The sequence below is a fragment of the Empidonax traillii genome, unplaced genomic scaffold (assembly GCF_003031625.1).
Source record: "Empidonax traillii isolate 1590-97213 ecotype Southwest subspecies unplaced genomic scaffold, ASM303162v1 scaffold722:size395592, whole genome shotgun sequence".
Lineage (NCBI taxonomy): Eukaryota > Metazoa > Chordata > Aves > Passeriformes > Tyrannidae > Empidonax > Empidonax traillii.
The window spans coordinates 191739-219064 of NW_020955915.1; the positions used below are offsets into that span (position 1 = coordinate 191739).

The 27326-nt window shown below is 39.4% G+C and overlaps 1 protein-coding gene across 1 annotated transcript in view; it reads right to left on the reverse strand.

The window, feature by feature from the left end:
* Positions 1–27326, reverse strand: part of SLC9A9 (solute carrier family 9 member A9) — a 146958-nt gene that overhangs the window by 88890 nt on the left and 30742 nt on the right. Inside the window, exon 6 of the mRNA XM_027900401.1 lies at positions 19781–19886. Within this exon, the coding sequence (XP_027756202.1) occupies positions 19781–19886 (106 nt within the window). The remainder of the gene's footprint in view (positions 1–19780; positions 19887–27326) is intronic.

The window sequence follows — 27326 nt, forward strand, 5'->3', positions numbered from 1 at the left end:
AACTGCAGGGAAGATAGAGAACTTTGAATTATTTATTGTCCATGTGCTTTCAGAGGAGTTACATATTTGCAAATACTCGATAAAAAATGCAACTTTGGGGCTGAGGCTCAAATGGGGAACACAAATCACAGTCAATTATTGCCCATAACACCAATAACTCCATGTATGAATGTCTCCTTTTCTTGTTGTAATGTTAGACTCAACAGACGAAAAATTGCTCTAAGCCTCCCAAACTTATTAAGCAACACTTTAGATCTTTGTGTTCTGCTGCTTTGAGTACTGTAGGTCTTTTATGTTAGCTGTCAAAGAAAATGTACTGAGCTTGGCATTGGATTCCAGAAGGCAGCTTGGATTGCTGGAAAATGATCAGTATTTTAAGCATTAAAAATTTAGGAATTTTAAAAAGTTGTATTTTAAGCTTTTGCGTATTGAAATTGTGATTTTTGCAGTCTTTCACTTTGAGGTGAGGCTTAGAGTTTGAAGTTCTGTATGAGGATTTTTTAAATAGTTGCATTCAAACAACATGAAGTTCCCATGCTTTCAGTCTGCACAAAATGGCACGAGGTTTCTCAAGGCATGTGGTGGAGCACCAGTAGTTATGAGGGGTGAATACTCATCTACTGCAACAGAAGTAACTAAGCCCTAAAATGTGCTATTTCCAGTCATGCTGATTAGCACCACTACAAAACCAGTGAGATTACGGGTAGTGGAAATTGCTATTGATAGAAGGACACAAAATATTGTTAGCAGAGGAAATGCTAATCAGCAACCTGTTGCTATTTAAATTTTCAGTCCTTTTTCAACTGTGACTCTCTCAGGCCTGCGCTCAGTGATGGCTCTTTGTTTCTCTTGTTTCTTCTTTAACACTACCTTTTAACCCTTTCACCCATCCAAAATGCACACTAATTTACCTGGCACTTTTTCTATATAAGCTGTAATTTACAGAACAAGATTTTATCCTGTTTATTCCAGTACTTCCTGCCAAACCAATTATTTGACCTAAAAACAAAATTGCAAAGTTTAACACTGGAGAGAACCATAATTAAAATGATAGTTCCTCTGCTCTTCTTCCTTTTCCTCAGAGAGCACTTCAAGAGGCTGGCATGACTTGCCATTTCTGCTCTCTGCTCTCTGTGCCTGCTACAAAAGGGGTTGATTGCAGTTCATTAATAAGCAGTGCTGCTGAGTTTGATACTAAATTTCAAACTGTGTTTAGTTTTTATAGGCTTTCTAATTGCTGAGCTAGTTTAAGAAAAAAAAGGGTTTATTTCTGTATCAGAGGTGGATTAAGGGAATCCTCAAAATAAATGCAGTAGAAAACCTTTTTCAGGGACTGATAAATGAACAGAATTGATGACCAAGACGTGCTTTGTCTGCCACCCCCAGTGAGATAGAACAGAGGGATAGGAATAAAGGATTTGTGTTGGATCCTCACTGAATGCCCAGTGTATGTGTCTCACAAACATCTGCCCCAGTCCCTGCCATCTGTCTATTTGAAAGTTTGGTAACCTCTGTCTCTCCTTCAGGTTGGAGTTAGAAATAATGCTTCGCTTCCTTGCTGGTTCTTGTAAGGATTAGCCAGTACTTTCTATATTAAAAAGTTATTTACCAGATCCCTTTTTATTTCCAGTTCTTCTGTGCTTCCAGGACCAAACAACATTGAACAGGGTCAAGAGCTTTCACAGCTTTCAAAAGGGGAATCTAGGCAATATTTATTCATATTCAAGTAAATTGCTAGTTAGGGTGGCAGCTTTGGGTTGAAGCAGATAGAAGGACTGGCACTTTGTGACAGTTGTACCACGCTAATCATTCCCCTTTTTCCTTCCCCTCATCTGTCAAGATCACATTGGGGTGAAAACTCAGCACAACAAACACACTTTTTATTCCATGAACTTGTGGAGGGATCTAACACTGAAGGTCTGCAGGTGAGAAGTGCTATTGCAATGGAAAGCACAGTCACCTTTCCAGCTACATCTTTTTACATCTTCAGTTTCTCTTAAGGATTATTCTTTAACTAGTGGAAAAGATTCCTTTTTTTTGATCTAAGCCAAAGTGATGCAACACCTGCATTAGATGAATTTTAGAAAAAGGGAATATGCTGAAGAAAATACGCTCAAGCATCAGAAGGAAAATATTTGTAAACAGCAGAAATTTCCCAACACAGTGATGTAGAATCAATTATTAGAAATAACCAGTAAACAGACTGTTTTATTCCTTTCTTCCGACTTCTGTCTACTTGAACAACATGAAAAAAAACAGCTAATTATCTCTGGACAGGAAGATTTCTTTCCACTTGCTAAATCAAAGGGCTTCCTTTAGCCCAGTGGCCTTCTTCCTATTTACCACTTTATCATGTAATACTGCACAGAAGAAAATCAGGAACAATGTGAAGAAAAGAAAAAAATACATGAAAATACAGGAAGGTCAGATGTTCCTTAAAATACCTTCACTGAATGAAGTGGGATCTCCCTCAGGTGATAAATAATTATAGAACTAAATGGCAATTTCATCAGCTACTAATTAAGAAAAATATAACAGGCCAGAAAAAAAGGGTTCTAGAGTTCAAGGTTATTTTTAAGAAGGAAAAAAGGTTATTTTTCCTGACATTATAATTACACAGAAAAAGGTAGCTCACTATACTGTGTTAGAAAACTTGGATCTTTCAGAGAAGTGGATTGAATTGAACAATTTCTGTTCCCACACAACTTTTTAACTATGTAGTTTTCCTGAAAGTGTTAGAAGAAAGCTGAAAGGACAGAACTGTGATTTACCCACAGTATAAGTGTTTGAACTGCACTCTTTCTCTGTGTCATGGCTTATTTGCTTCTTCTCACTTCTGACCTTGTTCTAAACAAACCCCATCCTGGTTTTCATCTTTGACAGAAAGAAAACCTGGGCTTAAAATCTACGTGAATGAAAACTAAGGCTTTAAGAGTCAAATATGTTTGCATGTATCTGTGGTTTGGTAGAGTCATTCTCTTCATCTATTTGAAAATATCACAGTCACTTTCAAGTGACAACTCTTTTCCTGTCCCGTATCTTTGAGAGGAATGAAACCCATCGGCAGGAAGCAGATGGCTGATAGCGGGTCCCTCTGACAGCACGTGCTGCTCTCTGTGCTGTGCCTCTGACTGGCCTTGCTTATGAGCTGATGATATCTAAAGGCACACAAATGACACAGTTCCGTGCCTGAACGAATGCTCCTCTCCCATTTGGATATCACAGCTGTAATTCAGCTCACTGTTTAATTTCCATTCTTTTCAAACCTTGCATGGAGAGAAAAGGCCTGTGTATCTGGAGCAGCTTGAACTCTGTCCTCCCAGTTAGGGAGCCCTTAGTGGCTTCATCAACTGTGAAGATGCACATAGTGCTAAGAAAGTAGAAACAAAGAATCAATCCCCAAGGGACAGATAAATATAAAAGTAAACTATTTCTGTGTTAATATGAAGAGCTGTGTTTCTCCTCTGCCTTGCAGATCTCTCTGTAATCACTGATGCTTTTGCAAAAAGGAACTTACAAATCAGAACAGTACTGTAAAAAATACACGTTTTTTTCTGCATAGCAAACATGACTGTTAAAGGTGCAAACCAACAACACTCTGTGTTAACAAGAAACAATGAAAAAAATCTGCAGTCAGTAATCTGGAGGAAAAAAACAAATAGATTTCTGTGTTATTTGAACCCAAACTGCTGCATCATGGTAATTGTGCCACTAAGGGAATGAGATGTGCTGTGTGTGTTAACCATACTGCTGATGTTTTTCTGTGAGTCCAAGCAATCTTTTTGCCTCCCTACCCCCAGCATCTTGAATTGAGAGCGATCGTTCCCTCGCAGCTCTCGCACTTCCAGGCCCGACCATCTGAACCTGTAACGTGATCTAACAATTTGTACCTCTCTAATAATGGTGTTCACTGCTTACTTTCTTCATATACAGCCAGATCTTTATCTCCTATCAGCTTTACATCATTATTCCTCATGATAGCATTCTTCACCTTCGTGTTTCAATTCATCTTTCAGTTTCTTGACTTGTGAGCCACTGGGCTCCAAAGTTCCTTAGAGCAGAGCTAATAAATATTTATCAGAAACCTTTACACAACCTTCTCTTTATGTGACAGTTCTTACCATTAGTGCAGGGTGATGAGGCCCTGGAGTAAGGATTTTCAGTGAAAATTATATATCACTCTCGAAAGACAAAGATCAAACCAGTGTGTAATTTCAAGGGTTCTGTCAGCATAGGCAAGTTTATTGTGCTCTTGGAGGCCTAATTCGATCCACACCTCAGGTTTATTTGTGCAAAAGTGGCCAAACATGATACTGTGGGACTTAATTTACCCTACACACACAGAGTGCAAAGAAAAGAACATCAGAGCACACTAATGAGACACTGACTGATGTGTCCAGAAGAGGTAGGGAAGGTGATTACTGGAAAGATGGGTGGTCTTAACTAACCCTCCCCTTCTGCACTAAAATTTCTGGGATAACTGCAGAATGAGATAATAAAGCCTTTCAACTGTCCTTATCTTTGGCAGTGACTGCACTCTTGCAGACAAATATGACATTTATCTACGTCAATTGGACTCTACCTCCCTGTTGATACAATGATGCAGCCTGGTGGTTGCCTGCATGGAGTGTTAGGATGCTGCAGCAGATCCCCACGAAATGACTGTGATTTACTGTCATTCTGCTGGAGCTCTCTAGATGAGAAACTGCCTCAAATTACCGTCACAGTGATGAGCATCTGAAGCAGCTCCACTGATCCAGTGCAGTTGTTCTACATTTACACTGGTGTTCCAAAAAAGCAGAATATGACCCCAACATTTTAAGGGAGGTTTTAAGGAGCTTGGTTAGCCATGAAAAAATCCTTTGCCCTTGTGGGTAACTAGCAGAAATTAAGCTAAAACAGTTGGCACTAAGCCTTTATTGAGTAGCAATTTTCTCAGAATCATACAACCCATGATTTGTCTCTGGAGCATCTCAAGATTGAAATAACAGAAAATGGTGTATATTTTATGCCAGACAGTGCTCCCTTCATTTAGGGTTTGACTCATCATCACAACACTGGAGGAGAACTCCCTCCACCTATGTGAGGTGTGAAACACCAGGGATGAATAGCAGCCTTCCATTTTTAATAACAGCTGCTTCTCATCCCTCACATCTTCACAGCCCTGCTCACCTCACCCTCCTGCAGGGTTTAAATCAGCTTGTCCCTGAGATGTAGCTGGTTAAACAGCACTACAGTACACTGTAACATTCCTTGAAATGCCCTTGAATGAATCTGAACAAAGGGGTGGAGGGTCAACATCAGATTGCTTAGCTGATCAGTGGAAGAACATTTTCAGGAGGTTCTTATTTAATATTCAAAAAACTTTTTTCATCTGTGGGCTCTGCTTAGGAAGATCCTGAAACTTGTGTACAGAGCAGTGCACTGGGGGAGCCGATGCAGGATGTGATTGATGAAGATAAGATACAGTGAATGCCAGAGAAATCAGAGGGAAACGAGTAAGAAAGTCTGTTTAAAGTTTTTTCTATCTCAGTGTTCTCCCCCACTCCTGCCCAAGACTCTCTAATGTGGAATAAATAGGAAGAAATGTGATCCTCAGGATGTGTCCACAACATGGTATGCCAGTCCTGTATAGTCTGGGCATACAAAACAGGTTTTATCATAGTCAGAAGGGACTTAAATAGGAAAAATCTACATTTCATGTAGCTTTTCAATATCTGGAGTACAGTTTGTCTGTCTTGTACCCAGACCCTTGGACATTGTTTTAAAAAATAATAAATATTGTAAAGAGATGCAAACAAAATGGGCCACGTGATTCCTAATTACCCAGACCATCCCTCAGTCCTGACCTGGGGCAATGTCACCTTGAGGTGGGTGCCAAAGGTCCCTCTTCAGCCACATTTTGGGAGGGGAACTCTGATCTCAGGTGACCCAGCACACTGCAGTGACGTGGAGGAAAGGACAGTTCTCTTTGAACTATTTGGTGTCAGCACTGCAAGCTGCCAGTGAAATCTTCCTTTGCATTAGACATCAGCATTGCTCAGGGATGGGCCACATCATTTATTCCCCTGGTGAAGACACACCCTGTGTCTCAGTCTGCTGTTCCTGTGCTTCATCTGGGAGCAGAGCTGCTATGGGAGTGGGATTTTCAAAGCCTGATACCCCTATTGATTTTTTTTTGTGCCCACCAAACAGATGATAATTTTTGCCTCTTGCTAATCTGGATTTGAGCTGAGCCATTAATCTAAAGAAGAAAATCTTTTTAATCTCCTGAGCTGTTCAATCCCACCTACATTTCATTATTGAAAATATTTTCTGTATTTTAGAAAAAAAAGAAATGGAACAGCTAGGGAAAAGTGACTTGGGCATTGTCTGAATGAAATACTATCCTGATAACAAAGCTTCTCTCACAAATATTAGTTCCACTTCTATTGCTTTATAATAAATGGTTGCAGCTGTTGCCATGGCAATTTTCATTTTTAAAAATGTATCCAAGTGAAGGCAAGAAATGCAGCTGTTGTTCTGAGAAAGTCTAAAATAAATCCAGATGTGAATTGTGTGCTCCAGTGTCGGCAGTAATAATGTCAGAAACAAAACATGTTACATGTTTTGTTTTCTTGATATATTGGAGCTGAGGGTGGGGATTTAGGGATATTCTGAATTGTAGGTCTCTGTTCCTGACCCAAATACAGCAAATGAACAGAATGAATTTCACCTTAGGGAAAGGCACTTCTACTGCCAGAAAAGATGGTCAGCCTTGCACAGAGAATGTCAGTAATATTCCTGTAGGAGAAAGGTGGGCCTGAGGCTCTCCTCATTTACTTTCCTGCTCATATTTTATTTTTTACAGCTTGTAAAAATAAAAATCCAAGCTATGGCTGAAATTTTAAAAATTCAATATTATCTATTGCTTGCTGCCTTATCAATCTGTAGCCTGAGGTTCTTTAACATCTCTGCTATACATTTAAAGTTAGAACATTAAAACAAAATTATTGGCCAGTGCTCTGCAAACAAAGTTTAATCCAACAAGTTCCAACATGTACTAATAATAATCCACTGGGAAAATCCCCTGTGCTGGGAAAGTATAGTCCATGTAAGTCTCTTTAGAGAAAAAGCTGTTTAAAGACAGATTTTTGGAGAAGGTGATAGAGGAATAGATCCAGACTTATTTCAAAGTGGAACAAAAGAGTTTGGAGTTCTGTCTCTAGTAAATGCTGAATGGAAAGCATTGCACAAAGCATGAGCAAGAGAGCTGTTTGGAGCAAACTCTGCAGTCTGTCAGAGGATGGGATTTGGGCAGGATGGGCTGGAGGGTGGCTTTGCATCCATCCTGTACCTTTTCTGCTTGCCTGGGAGCTGCAAAAGGCTGCTCTGGCTGAGGCCATTCTGAGCTGTTCCTGACTGCCCACAGCTTCAGGGGCTCCTTTCAGCAGCTGGGAACAGAGAGGGGCTGCTGGAACTCGGGGAAATTGTTCTCCTCAAGACTTAAGTCAGTGGTGATTATGACATCTGCCAGTACCCTTTACTCTGGGGGATTACTGAGCTTCACTTATGATAAAATAAAACAAAGAGAAGGAATCGCCACTTAGGCAGTGAATTTGATGTGGATAGAATTTCAGCCCCAAATTCTATGGCAATCAAAATACTAAAACATTCTCTTTATCTTTGAAGATTATAGCAAGAAGAGATATAATCAGAGAACACATACACATTCACACACTCATTCTATAGCTCTGACTTCTGGAAGTCTCTATTTCTTTATCCTTGGTACAGAAGTTTCAAATGATAAGTCAGCTTTAAGCCTTGCTGCATAAACACATGTCACTTGAAGAATAATTTGAAAGCTAATGAAAAATCTTGAAAATAATCTGGATAATAAAATCCTAACCCTAGCCCCCCAATTTCCTAAATGTAAATCACCTGATCAAAGAGACCTTATACAAATATTCTGGATGGGAGTTCTTGCTTTGACAAGAATGCATTATTCATAAATGCATGTGCTAAGGTTTCTGAACACACACCTGCCAGCTGACCATGAACTGTTTCTCAATGGTAAGACTGTAAGAGTTAAGGAACACCTTCCTTGTTTAAAATCAAGGTATATGCTGTTGGCCTATCCAATGTACTGTGAAGACTCTCACAGAAATGATAGGCAGTCAAACAGACAATTTTTCCTTCTGGCTTTTTAAAGACTCCATTGACTTTTGGATAAACATTTAGCATAACACACTCATTTCCACCACTTAGTTTAAAAATAAATACTTTCCCCAGACAGGCAGTTCTGTGAGGCTTAAACACAGCTATTAATAAGATGAAAATAATTCTGACTAGCTTCATTACCCTCATAATTACCAGAATGTAAGAGCCTTGGCTCAGAAACTTTTGCATTCCCCTCACTCTGTCATTGCAGGAGAACTCTCTCCTGGCTGTGGGCTGTCTGCTAACACCTCAAACAGAATGTAAAACTGAACCCCCTGAAATGAGACTTTAGAAATACCTTTAACATTCCTCTCTAGGAATAAAAATGCTGTAATAAAGCAGATATACATTGTTAAATGGTTCAGGAGGCTGACACGGTTTCTTTAGGAATATTTTCATCTAGCTGTAACCTTCTCTCAGTGTGTCTGAGGCAGGGCACAGCAGCCTGCCAGGCATTCTATTATTCTCATTTCTCTCACTCTCGTTTCTGGCTGTGCTTGCTACAGATCAGAGGAACAATGTAGAAAGAAAGAACTGTTTGATTTCTTCTAAATGAAAATAAAGTAAACATTAAGTGAATGGGGATACAAATTGAAAATGCGTTAGGTTTGAAAATGCTTTAGGTTTGAAAATTATTTCATTTTGGTGAGACTTTGTAATGGAGAAATTGCTAAGGGAAAAATATGAGTATCAGTTTATTCAGTGTATTGTTGGAATGCTACTTTGTTCAAAGTTTTAATTATATTTAAACCTTGCTTTTCAAAATCCAAATTCTAATGTCACTAGATCTCCCCAGAAACGTGGTGGATTTTCATTAGGAAGCCAAACAACATACCCGTATGCATAGTACATTCAAAATACGTAGATCATTATAATTAGCAATTAGTCAGGGAAAATCAAAGTACAAAATGCATTAAGAGCAATCTGATAACAAGCCTCCACAAAGTAATCCACAAAGCCTGGATTACTTTCTTTGGTACGATGGTCTTTACAGGAAATGTTTGTGAGTCCCACTGCCCTAAACTCAGTAGGAATGAAGCAGCATTGTCCCATTATCCTCTCAGGGCCACTTGCACAACTGCTACCCTCAGTGTTTCCTCCCTTTCAGTTATAGCTTGTGACTCTGCCAGAATGCCACCACTGAGGCTGCATTTCCTTGGTGCATTTGCAATTTCTGTAAAGACCTTCCTTTTTGTTTGGTGGTTGTTTTTGTTTTGTTTGTTTTTTGTTTGGTTTGTTTGTTTGGGTTTGTTTTGGTTTGGTTTTTTGTGTTTTGATTTTTTTCTTTTTGCATTTTGCAGATCCAGTATAGAGAGGACACATTTGTGCTTATCTTGGACAGAAACTTTACAGCCACATAATTACACAGCTTTCTCACTGCACCACTTTGAAATTCAGACTTGTCATTTCTAAGGGGAGGAAAGAGGAAATTACCCATCTGTTACTTACACATCTTTCAAAATGTGAAAATGGGGCAAAATTGTGCAAATTTTTAAGGTTCTTGAAATGTTTAGATGACAAATCTCAGTGGAGATCCGATAACCTTCATCAACTAAAAATCTTACAAGATCTCACCTGTATTAGGAATGTGCCATCTAAAACATATGGTTTTTTTCCTGCAATTGCTGCTCCCCAAACTCTGCCAGGTGCTGTGTCCCATCTTCAGAACCATCACATCTCTCTCTTGCCCTCATCACCTCCTCTGTTTGCCCCAGTGCAGTCAGGACAACAGAGAGATGTGTGTAGAGAAATGAATTTAGGGTATCTCCTGGCTTTAGGGAATGCAGGAGATTGGGTTAAGAGTTTGCAGTCTTAGTTTATTTCTAGAAATAATTTCTTTCTATCTCAAATGGAGACCTGAGGAGTAGTGGCTGCAGCAGCAGGGTCTGCAATTCAGGGGAATGGGTGTAGAGTAAGATAGAGATTGTGCAAAGACAAAGGAGAGAGAAGGAATCAGATTGTGACCAACACAAAAGGCCCATAACCACTGGAATATATCCTAAGAATAAGATATTTGCTGAGTCTCATCATTCAGGTAGCTGTGAAATGCAGTACTAGAGCTGTGCAGTCTCTTCTGCTGTGCCTGGCACTGAAGGAAGGCAGCTGTGTGCTACTCTCATCAATTATTCTCTTTGCTCAAGTGACAAAAGTATGTCCTGAAGACATGAAAGTTCCTAATCCAAAAGGTGAAACATGCACACTGAAAATAATGTCTTGGGTATGGAGAGAGGGGGGTTTCTGTGTATGAAAAAAATAAACTTCAAATTCCATTTGATTAAAATGTTTACAGAAGGTGCCTCTCAACTCCTCTTCAGTAAGATATGAAAATCTTGGGGCATTATGTAAATTTTGAGTACTTGATAACATTTCCATTATCTTGATGTCCTTTATGGATAATTCCCCATACACCCAGAAGTATATATATGTGTGTGTGTATATATATATATACATATATGCACACATGCACAAGAATTTTGTGGAGAGTTGTGTCAGTTCTATCAGAATCAGTAGCTTAAGGAGTTGAGTCTCAAAAGATTGAGTGGGAAGCAGTTTCCCTTATATTGCTTTTAGTAAAACCAAAAGTGCTTAGAGCAGGTCAGAATGATGGAATTCCAATGGAACTGTAGCAGACAGATTCTGGAGGGGTTCACAGAGGGATCAGGAGAGACCTCAGTCTTTTCTTGTCTTCCTGGGTAGCCACTGAAAACATGCAGTCCATTCTAGGAACAGGCTCCTTTCATTTCATCACACCCTGATCTCCAAAGAAAACCAGAATTTTTGTGGAGTTTGTCCTGTTGGCACAGGATATCCTCTGCCTCTCTGAGATAGCTGTGCTCTTCAATCCTGTGTTTCTGGAAGGGATTTGGGCAGTGAATAGGTCTGGGTGGGTACCCAGCAAATGAAATGGCAAACTCTCCCCCACCTCTCCAATACACACTCCTCCTCTCTCTCCTCTGCCAGGAGACTTGAAAAATATGTTGATCTACTGCAAGAACCAGACAGACTTTTATGTACAGTATCTCATCCAGAGAGGATGAAATGAGCTTTCTTTTGGAACCTTTCAAGGGAAATACTATCATGTTATCATTTTAAACTAAAAGGGAGTTGTCTCTGTAAGTAGAATTAGACTTTATATGAAATTATCTTGCTCTCAGAAAAATGTGTCTTATTCACTAGAGAAAGGTTGTTTGGACAAGAAAAAACATCTGGAAGAGCTCACAAAACAAGCTGACTCATCCCAGGCTGTGCTTCAGTTCTGAAGAGTTCCCAATAGAAATCTTTGAAATGAAGAAACTTTGATGCCAATTTGGTCATTTGTATGGAAAATGTGGCTAAATAATTGCCCCTTAGATGTGATTTGCAAGGGCTGCAAGCAGTGTTCTTAATTCTGAGCTTAAATCTTATCAGTCTGATGGTGTATCAGTGGGCAGAGATACCTGCAGCTACTCTGATTCGATTGGGTGTGACAAGGACAGCCATTCCCAGCTGATTTGAGCTAAGCTACATTTTCATACATCCCTAAGGGCACCCTCTATAACATTACTCACTGAAATATATTCTAGTTTAGCAGAATGCAACTGAAGGCTGCCTTTTCAAATAAATTGTACGAGAAACCAGCCCCAGTGAGGTAACTGTGGCTGGCTGAGCCTGGATGGATGACGGGTGCCCAGCCAGTCACTCCATCTCTCCCCTCCTCAGCAGCATGGGGTGGGGGAAACAAAATAAGATGGTAAAAAACCTCATGGGTCAAGATAAAGGCAGGTTAATAAAGCAAAACTGTGTATGGAAACAAAAGAACCCCAAATATTTATTGTCCACTTCCCATCAGTAGGGGATGTGCAGCACTGGGAGGGTGCTGTGGGGATAGTGAACTCCAGCTCAGCCAGAGCCAGTGCGGTACCAAGCACGACCTTTAGTGTGTATTAAATAGATCCAAAGTAAAATTTTAGTGTGGTACTACTATTGGAAAAAAGGGATATGAAATAGGAAATGTGAAAAAAATATAGTCATGAGAATTACCTCCTGAAAACATTCCGTTCTGAGTTTCCACTTTCACACTGAAATTCCAGCTTTAACAAGCGTTACAGAATTTCAATAGCATTTTCCCCTCTGATTTAAGCATAACTCTGGCCTTTACTGTAACACTTATGGAGAAAAAAAGGAAGTTTTATTAAAAAATTACACAAACATTTTATGTGGGATTTCCTCTATTCTGGGAAAGAAGCTCTTATAAAGTTCCTGCTAATAGCAAGTTTGGTTAGTTTCCCAGTGCTCACATCTCCTGTTCCAGATGGTCAGTGACGTAAAACTCTAATTATCATCAACAAAATAAGCTGGGACTAAACCCTTCCTCAAAGGTAAAAAGAGCAGATGGACAACCATAATTTCATTATTATAGAAATAATAGGGGGAAAGGATTCCTCATCCACCTTTTGAAATCACTCACTAACTCATTGCACAATTAACTCCCTGCTCTATTAATTTATAAATTACTCTGTTATTTGACTGGTTGAATGGCTGCTTGGTGTATAAGGCTGTCCAACAATATTGGGAACAGTAGCTAAACTCATCTTTTCCAAGGGGAACCAGTGAAATGGTTGGGCTGAGCTCCCACCCAGCATTTTTGCCTGCTTTCAGGTTTTCAGGTGATTCTGTTTTATTCTCTTCCACGGTGTTACAGACATCCCTCCTCAGGAATCTCTGTGGGAATAAAATTACAAACAGTATTTCTCTGGAATGAGGTGAGGCCTCTATCCAGGGATCCAGCCAGTCATTCATGCAGAATTGTAGCTCACAGGCACTGGAATCCCTAAATCTTTGGCAAGGATTCCAGGCCGTGCAAGTCAGTGCCATGGAGCAACTCTCCCTGTGCCTGTTTGGCTTCCAGTGCTGCTCTCACTTTGATTTCTAGGGTGGGTTTTGCAAAGGCAACCCCCGTCTCAGCTTGCCACTGCTCCAGCTGAGCTCATCCCTCAGTTCCTGCAGGTCTGCCAAACTAGTTAACATAAAGACAGCTCCAAAGAAATGGGCTGGGGACAACCCCCTGCATTTCTGGCAGAATCTCTTCCCTTCTCTGAATTCAGACTCACTGCTTGATTGCAACTTATCACTCTTCAGAACAGGCTGTCCTAATTCCTGTGCTGTTGCCAGTTTCTTTACAGTTCAGGAGCAGATTTTGATGTTCTGTTTAAGGATTTCAACATAGACATTCACAAGAAATCACGATTAAACCGCAAAATTGCACCAGAGAAAAATAATCAGGTTTTCCTTTGCATCCCTCTGAGTAAACAAGCTTTTCTTCCCTCCAAGGAGTCCTGGCTGCAGGTTCATGTATCACTGTCATGATCTGTAGTTACAGAGTGTGCCTTGTCTTTGTTTCTCACCATGCCTTGTCTTTTCTCACTCTTGCATCTCTTCCCCAGCCACGCTTTCACAGTGTCCATTTGTTGCTTTCACCAGCTCTTTTCCTTACTTTCTCTTTCATCTCCATTTCACCAGTTCCAACACTTAGAAATCTTCTTTCTTTAAGCAGGAAAATGTTGTATGTGTTGATACTTTTAACCTTTGTGCCATGTGTTTAAGGGCACAGGTGCTTCTATTTTCCTTTTGCCTTCCTTGGCTACAAGTGTTGCTCTGGGCAGCTTTGTGCAGCAGCTGGCAAGGAATGAGGCTTTTATACTTCTGAAAACCAGTTACCTGGGCTGAAAAGCTTTATGTGTAGGGCCCACTTAGAAGTGTTTTTTTTTTTTTCCTTCTAAGGGCCCACTTTTATTTCTTGCATACTGATATGCCTAAGATGTGTGAATAACATTTTCTCTGCACTCAGATATATGATGAAACTAAATAGAACTTAAATGAGTTTCTTTTTCACTCCAGTGGCTGAGATAGAACAGTAAAATACACTAAGAAATTGCATGAATACAGGGTTTAAAAAAATGGCTAAAGGTACAAGGGCAACAGAGAAACAAACAAACATTCTTTTTTTTGTATGTGATCGCTCAATACTGATGCAGTCATGTTTTTTGCTATTTGCTAACAGTGCCTCACAAATCTCAGCATGAGGTTTGGGATTCAGGGTGACAGAATTCATTGTGTTCTTAGACTGAGCAAACTCCCACTTACCTACAGGTGGAAACTGAAACAAAGTCTTTGTTTCTTAATTGGTACCCATGATAAAAAAGGTTTTGAGATATACAAGTGGAAGCCCACAATGTCACTTTTAAAGGCCACTTTCTGACTGTAACAGCACTTTGAGGGAAAATATGATATGAGAACATTCAGCTATCTTTCCTCTGCAATATTTCTTATTCAGTGTGCTCAGGGATCAAAGTGTGGCAAAATCTATACAGAACAATGCTACAAAAATGGAAGGGCAAAGGATCCAAATTAGAGACAGTCCATGACAAAAGAAAAAAGAATAATATAATCATAAAGGGAGCTTCACATCTACTGAGATAGGCATCAAGGAGACACCCATCACAGCTTTCAAAGCCAATATTATTTCCTGCAAGTCCCAGCTCCCGACTTAATTATTCAGCAGCATAGTTATAGTATCTTTTCTTGTCCTTTATAGAACTACTGATTTTAGTTTATAATACACAATTAGAAATTGTGAAAGCTATGAAAGTAACACTTGCAGATAATGGACAGTCACCTCACTGGGCCAATGATAACATGAAACATAGACTGAATATTTGCAGTTATGTTTGATGTTTGTCAAATGTCTCTTTCTTCAGTCTCTGATTACATTTACCTCCTGTGTAAAGTACCTTCAAGTTCAAGGGCACAATAACAGAATTAAACCCACTGAAGTAATAACAGTACATGTAAACAGATATCTAAACCCAGAAAAGTTTAAAGGTTCTTATTAATTTTTTATTTGAGGTCCATTATGTCAGAAGGCTTTCTTATATTTTGAAGAGCTCTAAACTGTACTGAAATACAGTAATATGATGGCTGTGCCTACCAGTAAGAATCAGCAGTGTGTCAGAAGGAATTCTCCTGTCTTCCTAAGACAATTACAGGGATCACTATCTGAGAAGATATAACCTTAGAGGGTGCTCAGCACACACTGAGCTGAACTCTGGTTTCTAAGTTATTTATTTCCCCTGGAAAGGAATGTTGTTTTTCAATAAATTTGTCTCAGTTACCTTTGCTGTGTTACTTTAGAAAGCCCCAAACCAGCTTCCAGGAGACCTTGTGCCAAGACAGACTGGTTTGAACACGGCATTAACTCGCATAAGGACTGTCTGTCTGGCCAATAGAGGCTCAGTGAATTCCTGGAACAATGTTGCTCCTGAGAGCATCACTGGAAATGTGCATCTCACCAGTAATTACTGGGCCTTATGTCTCCTACATTTTGCTAATAGGCATTAATGAACTTTGTCGAATCTATACAACCAATAGATACTTTACAAAAATGCAGAATATCCACTTCAAAACAATCCAGGTTCTTTTTGTTGCCTTTCCTCTTCAAGGTTACCATCCCTTCCTTTGCATACTATTTAAGGTACTTTCCTCAAAAATTACGAGCCAAACTCCACAAGGAAACTGCTTTCCTCTCTGTCTATGTTATCTATGCTTAGGGCAATTAACATTTTGGCATTTGGTCTTCATTTCATATTGCAAGTAGTTTCTGTGTTCTCTGCTTGCTTGCTTGCTGTGGGATCCTCAACCACACCTTTTATCTACAGGTTTTTCATTTCATTCCTGAATCAAACTGTCCTTGCCTGCATCTATGAATGCACTGCTTGCCGTGTGTCACACAGGTCACAGTGACACACGTCCTGTGTCCCCTGGCTGCCACTCGCCTCTTTTGATTGCAGGGGCAGATGTTGATGTCCCTGATGCCCATGTGACTGCCACACTATCTCCCCCTCTGGGAAGGATGCCCACTGAGCAGTGGCACCGAGCCAGCACAGAACCCGAGCTGTGGCTTCCTCATAATCACGACACAAAGTACCTGACTTTGGCCACAGTGCAAACGTCTCTCGTGCAAGGTTCTCTCAGATAATTTGTTAGCAGAACACATACCAGTATTCATTTCTGCTTTCCACATCTGCACTCACAGAGCACTCAGCATGAGAAAGATGAAATAGCTCTGCTAAATATACTGTCTCGATGCTAATGACATCTTGAGCTGCTTTTCAGTCACATCTCAAGCTATTCAGTGCTTTTTCTACAACTTCTGCACTTCCTTCATCAAATTTCTCTGCAAATGTGCAAAAACTATGCCAAGTCCAAACCTACAGCAAGTACACTTGAAATATATGCAGATGTTTTCTTCAAAAAGTGATAGATATATTATAGAGTACAAAGACAGAACAATGGAAATGGAATGAAAGTGAAGCAGAAGGTTTATATATTTTGATCAAAATTAACTGTATATTATTATTTTTTAGCCAGATCCTACAGTCTGCACACACACAATTCCAACTGAAGTTACTGAGATCCTTCTCTGGTTTGATTGTTAGAATGAAGTTCTTGGCTCATAAGTGCCTAAGTACACAGCCAGTCCTCTCTATTTGTATCTAAGGCTCTATCTACAAACCTAAGCAATGACTCACATTCCTGAGCCTGAAATCTATGGATGAAATAGATCACCTTGAGGGGCACATCCTATGGAATGAATGCCTATGCATACCCAGAGCTAAACAAGGTTCTGTAGTTAGTTTTCTTAAATATCTTGAATCCTTGATCTAAACCAGGCTCGTAAATTACTAATTTTTAACAATTTAAATACTTGTTTTCTTCCAAAATATTTTCCTTGAGAATTGTCAAAATCTTTTTATTAGAATGAGACTTTTATCCTAATAATGAAAAATTGGAAGCAACTCTGCAAAATACTTTTATAGGGGAAAAACCTTGTTCCATCTCCAATGCCCTTGCTTCCAGAGGCCCTTGTGTGTGTGAGCTCTCCCAGATGCACAACAGCTTGTCAGCCTTCCTGCAGCCACTGCTGTCTGTTCGAGTCACAGTGATCCCTCCTGCATGGATTATCTTAAAATAGCACAGTATAAATGAAATCTTGCAATTATCCCAAACACCCAGGTGTTTGGTGTGGCAGGATGGCCAGAGGAGAGTTGCTAAATTGGCCTGGAAGATTGGTGTCCTTGATCAGTGATTTCTGAGGGCAGGTGGCCACAGTGCTGCAGCAGCACAGAGCCCGTGGGACTCCCTAAATCCAGAAGAAAAATGTAGGAGTAGCTGGTCCTGCTGCTGTCCTTCTTACACTGAGTGACAAACAGAGCAGGAAAAATAGTGGTTGGAGGGAGAAGCTGAAGGCAAGGAGGGAGATCAATCTAAACCCTTGCTGGCAGTCAGCCTCGCTACCTTGTCAGATTGCCACAGCCAGCCAGAAGGACCTTCCCTCTTTTCTCTTGCTGCCTTTCCTGCAGTGAGTCACTCCTGCAGGCATTATCTTGCCTATTCTGTTAGATAATGAAAGACACTGTGCATTTTCTTGTTCTATTTTCTGTTTACTGTTACGTGGAGTACTAAGTCACTCATTATTGTTTTTCCAGATTTCTAAACATTATTCTCACACCTTTTTAAATAGACCTCCATTACTGTAATTATGAACATGTGTTTGCACACAAGAATGGTATGGGTTACAGGGAAAAAAACAGCTGTTCTTTTGCAGTCATAGAAAAGTAGTATGCTTCATTTAAACTCAAGTTGGTTTAGTGGGGTGTTAATGACCTGAAGCTGACATTATTAACAGTATATCTTTATGTAAATGGCTACAGGAAGATCATGTTGGGTTTCAGAGACATTGTATTTCTGCAGAAGCTGATTATTTAAGCCAGAGAGTCGTGAATTGTGAAACTAATGATGCCATATATTCTCTTCAGTCTCTAAAAATGTCTCTAGAAATCAAACTATCAGTCACACTGAACATACAAAAACCCCACCATTAGTTTTCCAGTGACAAGAGATTCTATAGTAAAGATTTGTAATCTCCCATGTACAGCAAAGAAAAGATGAGGAGGAGAAAGGCTGAGGCTCAAAACCTAGACTTGAGTACTGGGAAGAGTAGAGTTTGGAAACCCATGGATCACGTTCTATCTGATGTGCTTTGCAGTAGAGCTGCACCTTTGAACAGATCTGTGTGCTTTGACATCACAGCACCTGAAAACCAGAGACGTTTAAAACACTCTGGGTCCCCGTGAGCTGCTTGTACCCTACTGTTCCTCAGTCTGGGGATGCTGCAGTGACAGGAGGAGAGTCTACAGGAGTTGGAAATGTCTTGGGCCTCTATTAAACAACACCAAGAGAGAGGAAAACAAACCCCAGACTTACTGTCACCTACATGCTTCTTTCTGATTCTCAGAGCTGTTTAATGCTTTTCTGTCTGTTCTCCTACCCAGTTGTCTCGTCTTTGATTAGTTTTCCTTCTGAGCATTTTATTTGCTGATGTACAAGATGCTCTTCTCAGTGACATGTTCCAGCCCCAGCCACTGGATGTGACAGCCACGCTGGATCTAATCATGAAATGCTGTGCTCAGACACTTGACAGTGTTTGAAAATATTACTCTTGCTCTGAAAATAATGTGAGGAGTTTAGCATGGGTGAATGTAGCTAGACTGATAATTGGAGAATGATAAATTAAAGAAGAATACTATTTTTTTTCTGTATTTTGAAACAAGTTTTGTTTGTTTGTTTGTTTGTTTTTTAACTACTATAAGTTGAAACTCCATGGGGTTTCAGACAAAATATAAATCTCAGTTTTTTGGCAACTGTAAAATCTGTAAAAGTCTTTTTTTCTGAAGGATAGAATCAATCCTAGTTCAAGGAACCATGTTGTAAGGAGAAAGGTGGCACTGAATTGAGGCTTACTGTGAAGCATCTTAAAGCATCCTGGAGAACTGAACTTGATTTTGCAATTCTGTTAGTTTTAAGATTATCTGAGAGGATTATTTGTTTTTCTAGCAAAGCTCCAGGAAGCATATAATGCATGTAGAGTGGAGCTGAGATCCTGTTAATCATGTACTTAGCATCTGTGTTTTTAGGACAGCATATACTTGTGTGATTTTGGCCCATCATTTGTGATCTGTTTGAGGATTCCTGAGAATAAAAAAGCTGTATATAAATTCAAGGTAATATTATCAACTGAAGCTCTGTCAGGTTCAATAGGCTGGAGTAGATATCCTGAGCTACTGTGAACCACCTTGTGGTTTTAATCTTAGAAAACAAAAGATTGCAAAAAATAAAAAGAACGTGTCTCCAGTTTTACAGCTGCTCTATATCCCAGGTGCTCATTCAGCATTTTTTTGTCAAGATTACTTGTTTAGATGGGAAAAGAAATCATATCAAATTAATTTTACACATTTTACAGAGTATACTGCTTTCTAGGTTGAAGAATATGAAGTAAAAATTGCATTATATGTACAAAGTTACCACTGACAATATTGAAATTCTAGTGTTTAACAAACCAAGAACAATTCCAAAACTACTTCTCTGTGAAAAAATCTTCAAATGCTCTACCTACACTTGTACCAACTATATCAGTGAGAATTACATCAGCTATTAAAGTTTGTAATTATCTTGCCAAGTAAAGAATGGAGGTGGGTTTACTTACTATGTCAGCACGATGGCCACAGCATCATTTAGGACACTCTCTCCAAACAGGAGTGTGTATAAATCTGTATCCACGTGCAGCTCATGGAAAATAGCAAGAACTGTCACTGTATGGAAACAAAACAAAGTGAGTTCTCATTTTCATATTCCTCTGGCAGTTCAAGAAATAGAGCAGTGTTAGAATATGAGTTTTGAGAAGTCTAATTCTATCTATGGCCTTAGTGGTTAATAAGTTAAAAGGGATCAACTGAAGTACCGAAGATCCTTAAATCCATTAGGTCTATGAGTTTTGGTTCTTCAGCTGAGTTAGGAAGAAGCTTTCCCTCTCACACAGGGAATCATGCATAAATGAAAATGTCACAGCATGTTTCACTGTGCAGAAGGGACTGGGATCTTGTGCCTACAGAAAAAAGCAAAAAAACGGTGGTGAAAAAATGGGCTTTCCCATGGACTTTGTGTGTGATGAGTGGTGGTTTACCTGTTTTAGGAAGCATTTAACAACACTTATCCATCTATTCCTCTTGTTCACTGCAGAACATGCATAATAATTTACCCTGTCCTGAACGACTTTGCCCTTGGATTAACATGTCTGTGGTCACACAGCCCTCTCATCCCCATCAGGATATCTGACACCTGTAGCACTTTGCCTTCAGCACATCACTGACTAAAGTTCCTTCCTTCTCCATGAGTTATATCCTCTATTTGATTTTTAGTTTACCAGTGTCATAGAAAAAGAATAGAGTGTGTCGAATTTAAACTGAAGTTGGACATACACCCTCAGGGGCATTTGGACACTTGGCTCACATTCAGGAAATAAGGTCCTATAGTTGTTAACTTATGCCTTAACTCTTCTGTGCCTCAGTTTTCTGCAAACAGGGTACTAGAGTCCTTCCCCAGATGTACCTTGCACTTCATAATCTCCAGCTGAAGAAGGCTATCTGTGCTCTATGTTGGTATTGTTTTGTCTTTGCATGGGTGAAGCAGAGCTTTCTCTTTTCAAACAGAATTTAATGTAAAGGTCCCCAGTTCCTTGTATGGTTAAAAATGACATGCTAACTCACTGCTTCACTGGTGCTCATTCTGGTACATAATTGTGCAAATGACTCGGTCCTCCTGGCCCAGGAATCCCAAAGTTTAGGAGTGCCTCTGGGATGCCATGTTCACCTCTGACATTTTAGACAGGAAAATTATATACTTTTACATTCACATGACTGCTGACAAATCACACAAACCCATGAACAGCTAATTACGTCTTGTGTTAATAATATTTCTTGGAACTTTGAAACCATTACTGCTGAGATTTTCTAAATGACATTTAAATATCTATGTAATATAAAAATCTGTTTATAAACCCAAAATAGATTCTCATTTCTCCTGTGAGATTTTCTGTCAAAGTGATCTCTGTTGATGTGTTATTTTTGAAGAAATTTGGAAGTGTTATCCTACAGAAGACAATTTAGGGGATGTGTGTAGCTGAACATTTGCTGATATAGCTATATTTAAATTAGCTTGTTATATTTACCCATTCTGGTAACCTCACCCATCTACTCCCACTGCAGCTATAATTTAAACTAGGAAAAGAGTTCTTTCCCCAGAATAGCTCAAAGGTGTAGGAAGGAGTTTTATTGACAAACGATATTTTCTTGGTTCCCCAATGTCTATATTCAGGTTTTTTCCTGATTAGCAATGCTGACTTAATGTGCTAAATGTGGACCCAGTTTAGTGCCCTGTTCTTTGATGTCATTGGCATAACAACAGACTTGTTTTCTAAAACTGTTTGCCACTTGCAGCTTTTGCTTATACGCTAATTAGTTTGGGCTCTCATTAATAGTCCCCGTGGTAACGACAGAAGGAAAAGCAAGCAGTGAAGTCCAGAGTCCTGTTGGTGTGTTTGTGCAGCAGGCCAAGCCAATTAGACAGATGCCGACACATTCTTCTCCTTCCACTTTCCTCCTCAGTAGACAGCTTTCTTTTTCTTTATCTCCCAGCCCTACCCCAAAACTATGGCTTCAAATCTTTTCAAATGAAAGCAAAATAATAAAGCAGGCAACACAATAATGCATCGATTGCCTCTTCTGGGAGAGACTCCCAGTTCACCCAGTTCTCAGAAAGCATCTTCTATTTCAAGTGTTCTCCCATTTCCAGGGGAGGTTCTTGGGTTTTCCTTAGAGCACTGCCTGTCCCTGCCTAAAGGACTCTGTCTGGTCTCTGCTCTGCCCTGTGTTTGTCTGGCTCAGGACACAGCAAGCTTCAGCCTCACCACTGCTGACAGATATTTCTCTGATCCCTTTTTAAAGAACTGAAGAGATGCTCGTTGCACAAATCCCAAGGGAGAGTCACTTGCTCTTCAGTATTCATACAATTTATAAAATGCAGTTATTCCTGAATGATGTCTAACCTAAATCTCCCCTCCTGCTCTTCAAGCCTGTAATTTCCATTTCCAGCCTCATGAGACACAGATAATTTGTCACATTTATTCAGTTTTTCTTTCCAGTAGCATTTTGCCTATTCAAAGACTCATTTCAGACATCTCCTCCCTAAACTGACTCACTTCTTTCAATCTCCTCCCTTTAGTAAGTTTTTCTTGCCTTCTAATCAGCTCCTATGTTTTCTCAAATACAGGACCCAAAACCAGATCCCAGTACTGTAGTTGACATTTGCTGTCAAGAAATAGAATGAAAAGATGCTGTAGAACATGTTAATAAATCCTGTTTTTTTTTTTCCTATGTATTGGTACTTATGACTCATTTTCAGGTTGTAAACTTGAAATCCTTCTCACAAGTGAATGCTCACTTCTTGTCTGCTATCTATGAAGTTGATTTTTTCTAAGTGTAGCCTTTATCCTTCTTGATTTTAAATCATTGCAGGAATCATATTGAGTTCTAATCATGTCTTTCAAAGCGTTTGCAGTCTCCTTTAAGCATAATTTGAAACATTAAAGAAGCCCCCTCTGTTGCATTAGCCAGCTCATTAATGGACATTGTAAATAGTATCTGCATAAGAACAGAGAACTGCAGAATCTTCGGCACACCCGCCCTGTTTAAGAGCTCAAGAAAACATCTGCACCTTGTTTTGACAACCAGCATCTAGTCATTTCCCCCAGATCACAGTTGCCTTCATAAATTATGAGAATCTAGGGGTATAGGTTAGAGCAGACATGGTAAAAGGGACATGACATTCTGCTACGGAAGAAACTTAATTTAAATGGCTCTCTGGATAGAATCACACCCTGGGAGTAGTCATCATGGCCAAAGTAGACACATCGTGTTTTGTCTGATGATTGATTGACTTTAAACTCAAGGGAATGACTTGTAAAATAATCATATATCTCAGTGACATATCTGGTCTGTGAGAACTTTATTAGTAAAGCTCACAGACACTGCACTGCAGTCAGCAGGGCCCCCCTGGCTTTCTGAAGGCACTGCTGAGGAACAGCAGGGACAGCTTGGCTTTTGTGGGGTAACTGCTCAAAGACTTGCACAATTCATTAGATACAAGATGTGTTATAAATAGACCAACCTGCTTTTCATTAAAAACCTGATGGCTAAAGGGACAGGTAACTGGGGGAGCACAAACCCCTTTTGTGGCAGTAGAAAACTGACGCCAGTGGAAATACCGTGTATGAAGAGCTGCTGACTCAGAAAGGGCTGTGACCTTCATTTAAGAATTCAGAGATGGGAAGCAGGAAATAGTGAAGTATTTAAGATTTTCACTGTACTTGTGCCAGCAGAGATCTGATTCACTAATTCCTTGACTTCATGGACTTAGGGAACATGTGCTAGATGCTGAGCCTGACATGCCTTCAGTTGTACCCAAGTCATAACGAGTGTGTGTGGAGCTGGTTTGTGCAAGGTGCCTTTTGACATATGTAGAAACAAATGGGCTTGTTTTGATTCCCTGTCTAAAGTATGCATGACTGAAATGTCAGCAGACTACAACAATCCCTAAGCTAACTGCATCCAGTGCTACTTTGCTGTTATGTTTAAAAAGAGTATGAAAACCCAGAAAATAAATGAGACCATTCTATAAAGTACTGGTATTATTGTACCTCAAATCCTCTGAGTAGAACTATTAATGTCTCTCTCATGGGCATAAATTCTTTTAGGAGGGCAGTATCAAACAGGAAGAAAATAAGATGAGAGAAATGTAACTTACATTTCCTATTGAGTTGTCTACAAATAAGGATTTCAATTTCAGTTATAGTCTCCTTTCCCTATTAATCAGTCACACCACTCACAGATTAGTTCAGCGGTGAAAAACGAGAAAGCAAACAAATATTTTAATTAAAACCACATTTATAAAGTCTTACATAACCAGCATATGAAATGGATTATGTTGTATTTGTACATTATGCTTCTTAACATGAAATCCTTTGATTTTATGAGAAGCAGAAACTGCTCTTTCTAATAAATATCCAATTTTATCAATAACAAGAGCAGTGCAACCTGCAGCTCCAGTTCAGCTGTAACCATGGTAACCCCAAATAGGGAAGAGCCTTGTGATTGTCAGTGTGACCAAAGGTAAGGGAGTTCACGTAGCTCACAAATAGCCGTGCTCCACAAAACCCTGGGAAGGGAAGTCTGTTTTCTACACTCGAAATGTCAGAAGTTAAAAAGAAAAAGGAAGTGCTAAAGACACATGAAATGTGTCTGCATCGAAGGTCACCGCACAGAACGTGTTAATGGCAGCAGCCAGGACCATGTGCCAGTGGCACTGCTGGTTATTTTTGGTGGCTGAGGCAGAGTCAGATCTGCACATTCACGTGCCAGTTTTGTTCTGCCCGTTCTGTTACAACCAGTGGCCCCCTGGAGCAGCTGATTGCTGGGCTCGTTGCTGAGCCTCCTTCCCACCAGGGCACAGCTGCTGTAGGACACCCAGTCTGTGCTCACATCCAGTCTCAAATTAATTTCTTGGTCTTGGTTCAAGAGCTAATTTTCTATATAAAGGAACACACACATTGCAAAAGCAACTCTTTTGAATTATTTTTAAGGAAAAACATCTAGATTAATAATCCTCAGATAACCTTCAAAAGTTAAACCTACAGCATGCTATGATATTATTTGGTTCTTCTTAACAATACTGGTAACTTTAACTGGCAGATATTTGTTCGCTGCCCTGCTGGTAAGAGTCTTTATTTAACATGTAAACATCTACCAGTCATCTTTACTATTACAAATACAGAACTCAATCAAGCCAACTTCTGTCAACTGATCAGTTTTAGCATCTTTTGAGACTTAATTGCTTTCAACAGCCAAGGGAAATTAAATCTCTTTTTAAAATGAGTTTACAATCCTACAGAGTGAAAAATTAAATGAAAAATCATGTAGGAAATCTGACAGGAATTTATTATTTCATCTTAAGACACTAATTTATTGTTCTAGCCTACCTCTATAATGCTGACATTTTACCAAAGATTTCTGTAAGAAAACCAAATCAAACCCTAGATTTTACATATAAAATCATTAGACTGATTATTTTATGCTCTAATACGTATCAGTCCTCCATGGCACAAAATTTTAGCTCTAACTTTTGGAACGCCAGTGAGCTCTTTACATGGCTTGAGATTATAATTCATTAGCAAATCCTACAACGCAATGAAATATTTTCATCAGTGTCCACCATTTAATTAATGAAAAACTTAATTCAAAATTCTCTAAGTCCCCGAGAGGTTGAAATTTATGGCTAAGGTTAGTGAACACATGAAACAGCTTAGAATATTGTGAGTAGATAACAAAGGGAGCAACACTGAACATCTGAAAACCTCTTGGACATGAGCAGACACTCTGTAAGTAAGGAGTAATTGCAAACAATATCAATCAATGACAGTTTGTCACACTAAAAGCAGTTTTCTCAACTGCAGCATTAGCTTTTCAAGCCTTTTTAAAAATCTAGGAAAAGAAATCCTTGTCACTTCTTATTCCTTACAGTGTTAGAGGAGATCTGTTTTGGGGTTTTCTTTTGTGGTTTTGTTTTTGTGGTTTTTTTTTTTCCCTTCATGGTTGTTCCATATTAATCAGTGGTGATTTAATACTGTCCTAATCAAAATCAGTGCATTTGTCTTATACATTACTCCTCATAAGTCAACATGTTAATTTGTGAAACTAAATAGTATTGGGCTGGAAAATGGGAAAAGAAACCAAGGCAGCTGCAAAACCCTATTCATGGCACAATCAAGAATCATACTTGGAAACTGTGAGCACCCTTTTATTCCATAAGCAGTTTATTTTCCAAAGTTTTCCTTGTGCTTTCCATTTCTGTGCTTTTCTCTTGCTCTGAGGACAGGCTCCAATCATGTACTGAATCTTAATAATGTAGCTGAGTGATTTTATAAGTGGCAGCATATTGAGTGCTTGGATTAATTTGAGAGTAACAACTTGATGCAGCTTTTACAGCAATCTCGCAACGACTGCATTTGTGGGCATAAATAGTTTTAGACCATATTTTTAAGCCATCAGAATGATAAATCACAAGCCAAAAGTCTTTTGATAAATATTGAGAGTTCATTTAAAGAATGGAAAAAAATTTGTAGGACAAATGGCTTTTTCTCATTTCTTTTCAAAGCCAGGGATTTGGAAGCTTTATTCCTAAGTTTCTCAGAGCAGTTTCTCAAGGGTAGTTAACACTAACGAGCATCACAAAATGTTTTCTGTTCCACTGCCTGGAACAGCTCAGCTGAAAAACCCAACATACCCTTGCAGAATTTGTACTTCGTCTCAGCAGCCAACAAATTAAAAAATCCTTTTTCATCCTGTCCTTCCCCGTTGTCCCACAGATGCAAATAGCCATACCTCCCTTTTAATATTAGAGGACTCTTATTAACATTTTCAACATAACAAAACCTGGAAAAAATCTATGAAACCCAGGCTTACTTTGAGATAAGCCCCGTTTTGATCAGAGGGATGGCCTAGAAGACCTCCAGACATCCCTTCAAATAAATGTAAAGGATTCTGTACTTCTGGGATTCCGAAACTGAGTCTGCTTCCCAGACTTTGCTGTTTACTGTAACTTTAGGCTTTAAATCTCACGTCTGCAAACTCAAGTCAGTCTGTGGGTGTGGGGTTTTTTCGAGTTTTCTTTATATGAACACTGCATTCAAACTGTAACTGATACTTTATAAAGAGTGTTTGTGTGGCCAAATCTGAAAGCTTCATTCCCTGTATCTTAAGTTAGATGACACGTGGATGTGATGTGGAGATTTTTAACTGGGAGGCCCCAGGGTACAGCAGTTCTCACACAGCAATCAACAGGGACATGTCCTGGAGAGCGGAGGGCATTTTTCCAACCTTTCCAGCAACTCCAGTTATGAAGTGTGTGAGCTAAACCTACGTAAACCAGTCACTAAAACAAACACAAGGGACCTCTGGAGCTGATTTGATGTATAATTATCAGAATATCAGACATTTAACAGCTATGGGAAGAAAACATCAGAAGGATGTTTTCAAAACATCCTTCAGAACACCAGAAGGAAGAACAGTGATTTCAAACATTTCTATGGCACTTACAATTGTGATGTTCTCATTTACTCTTCTTTTGAAACAGTAATTTAT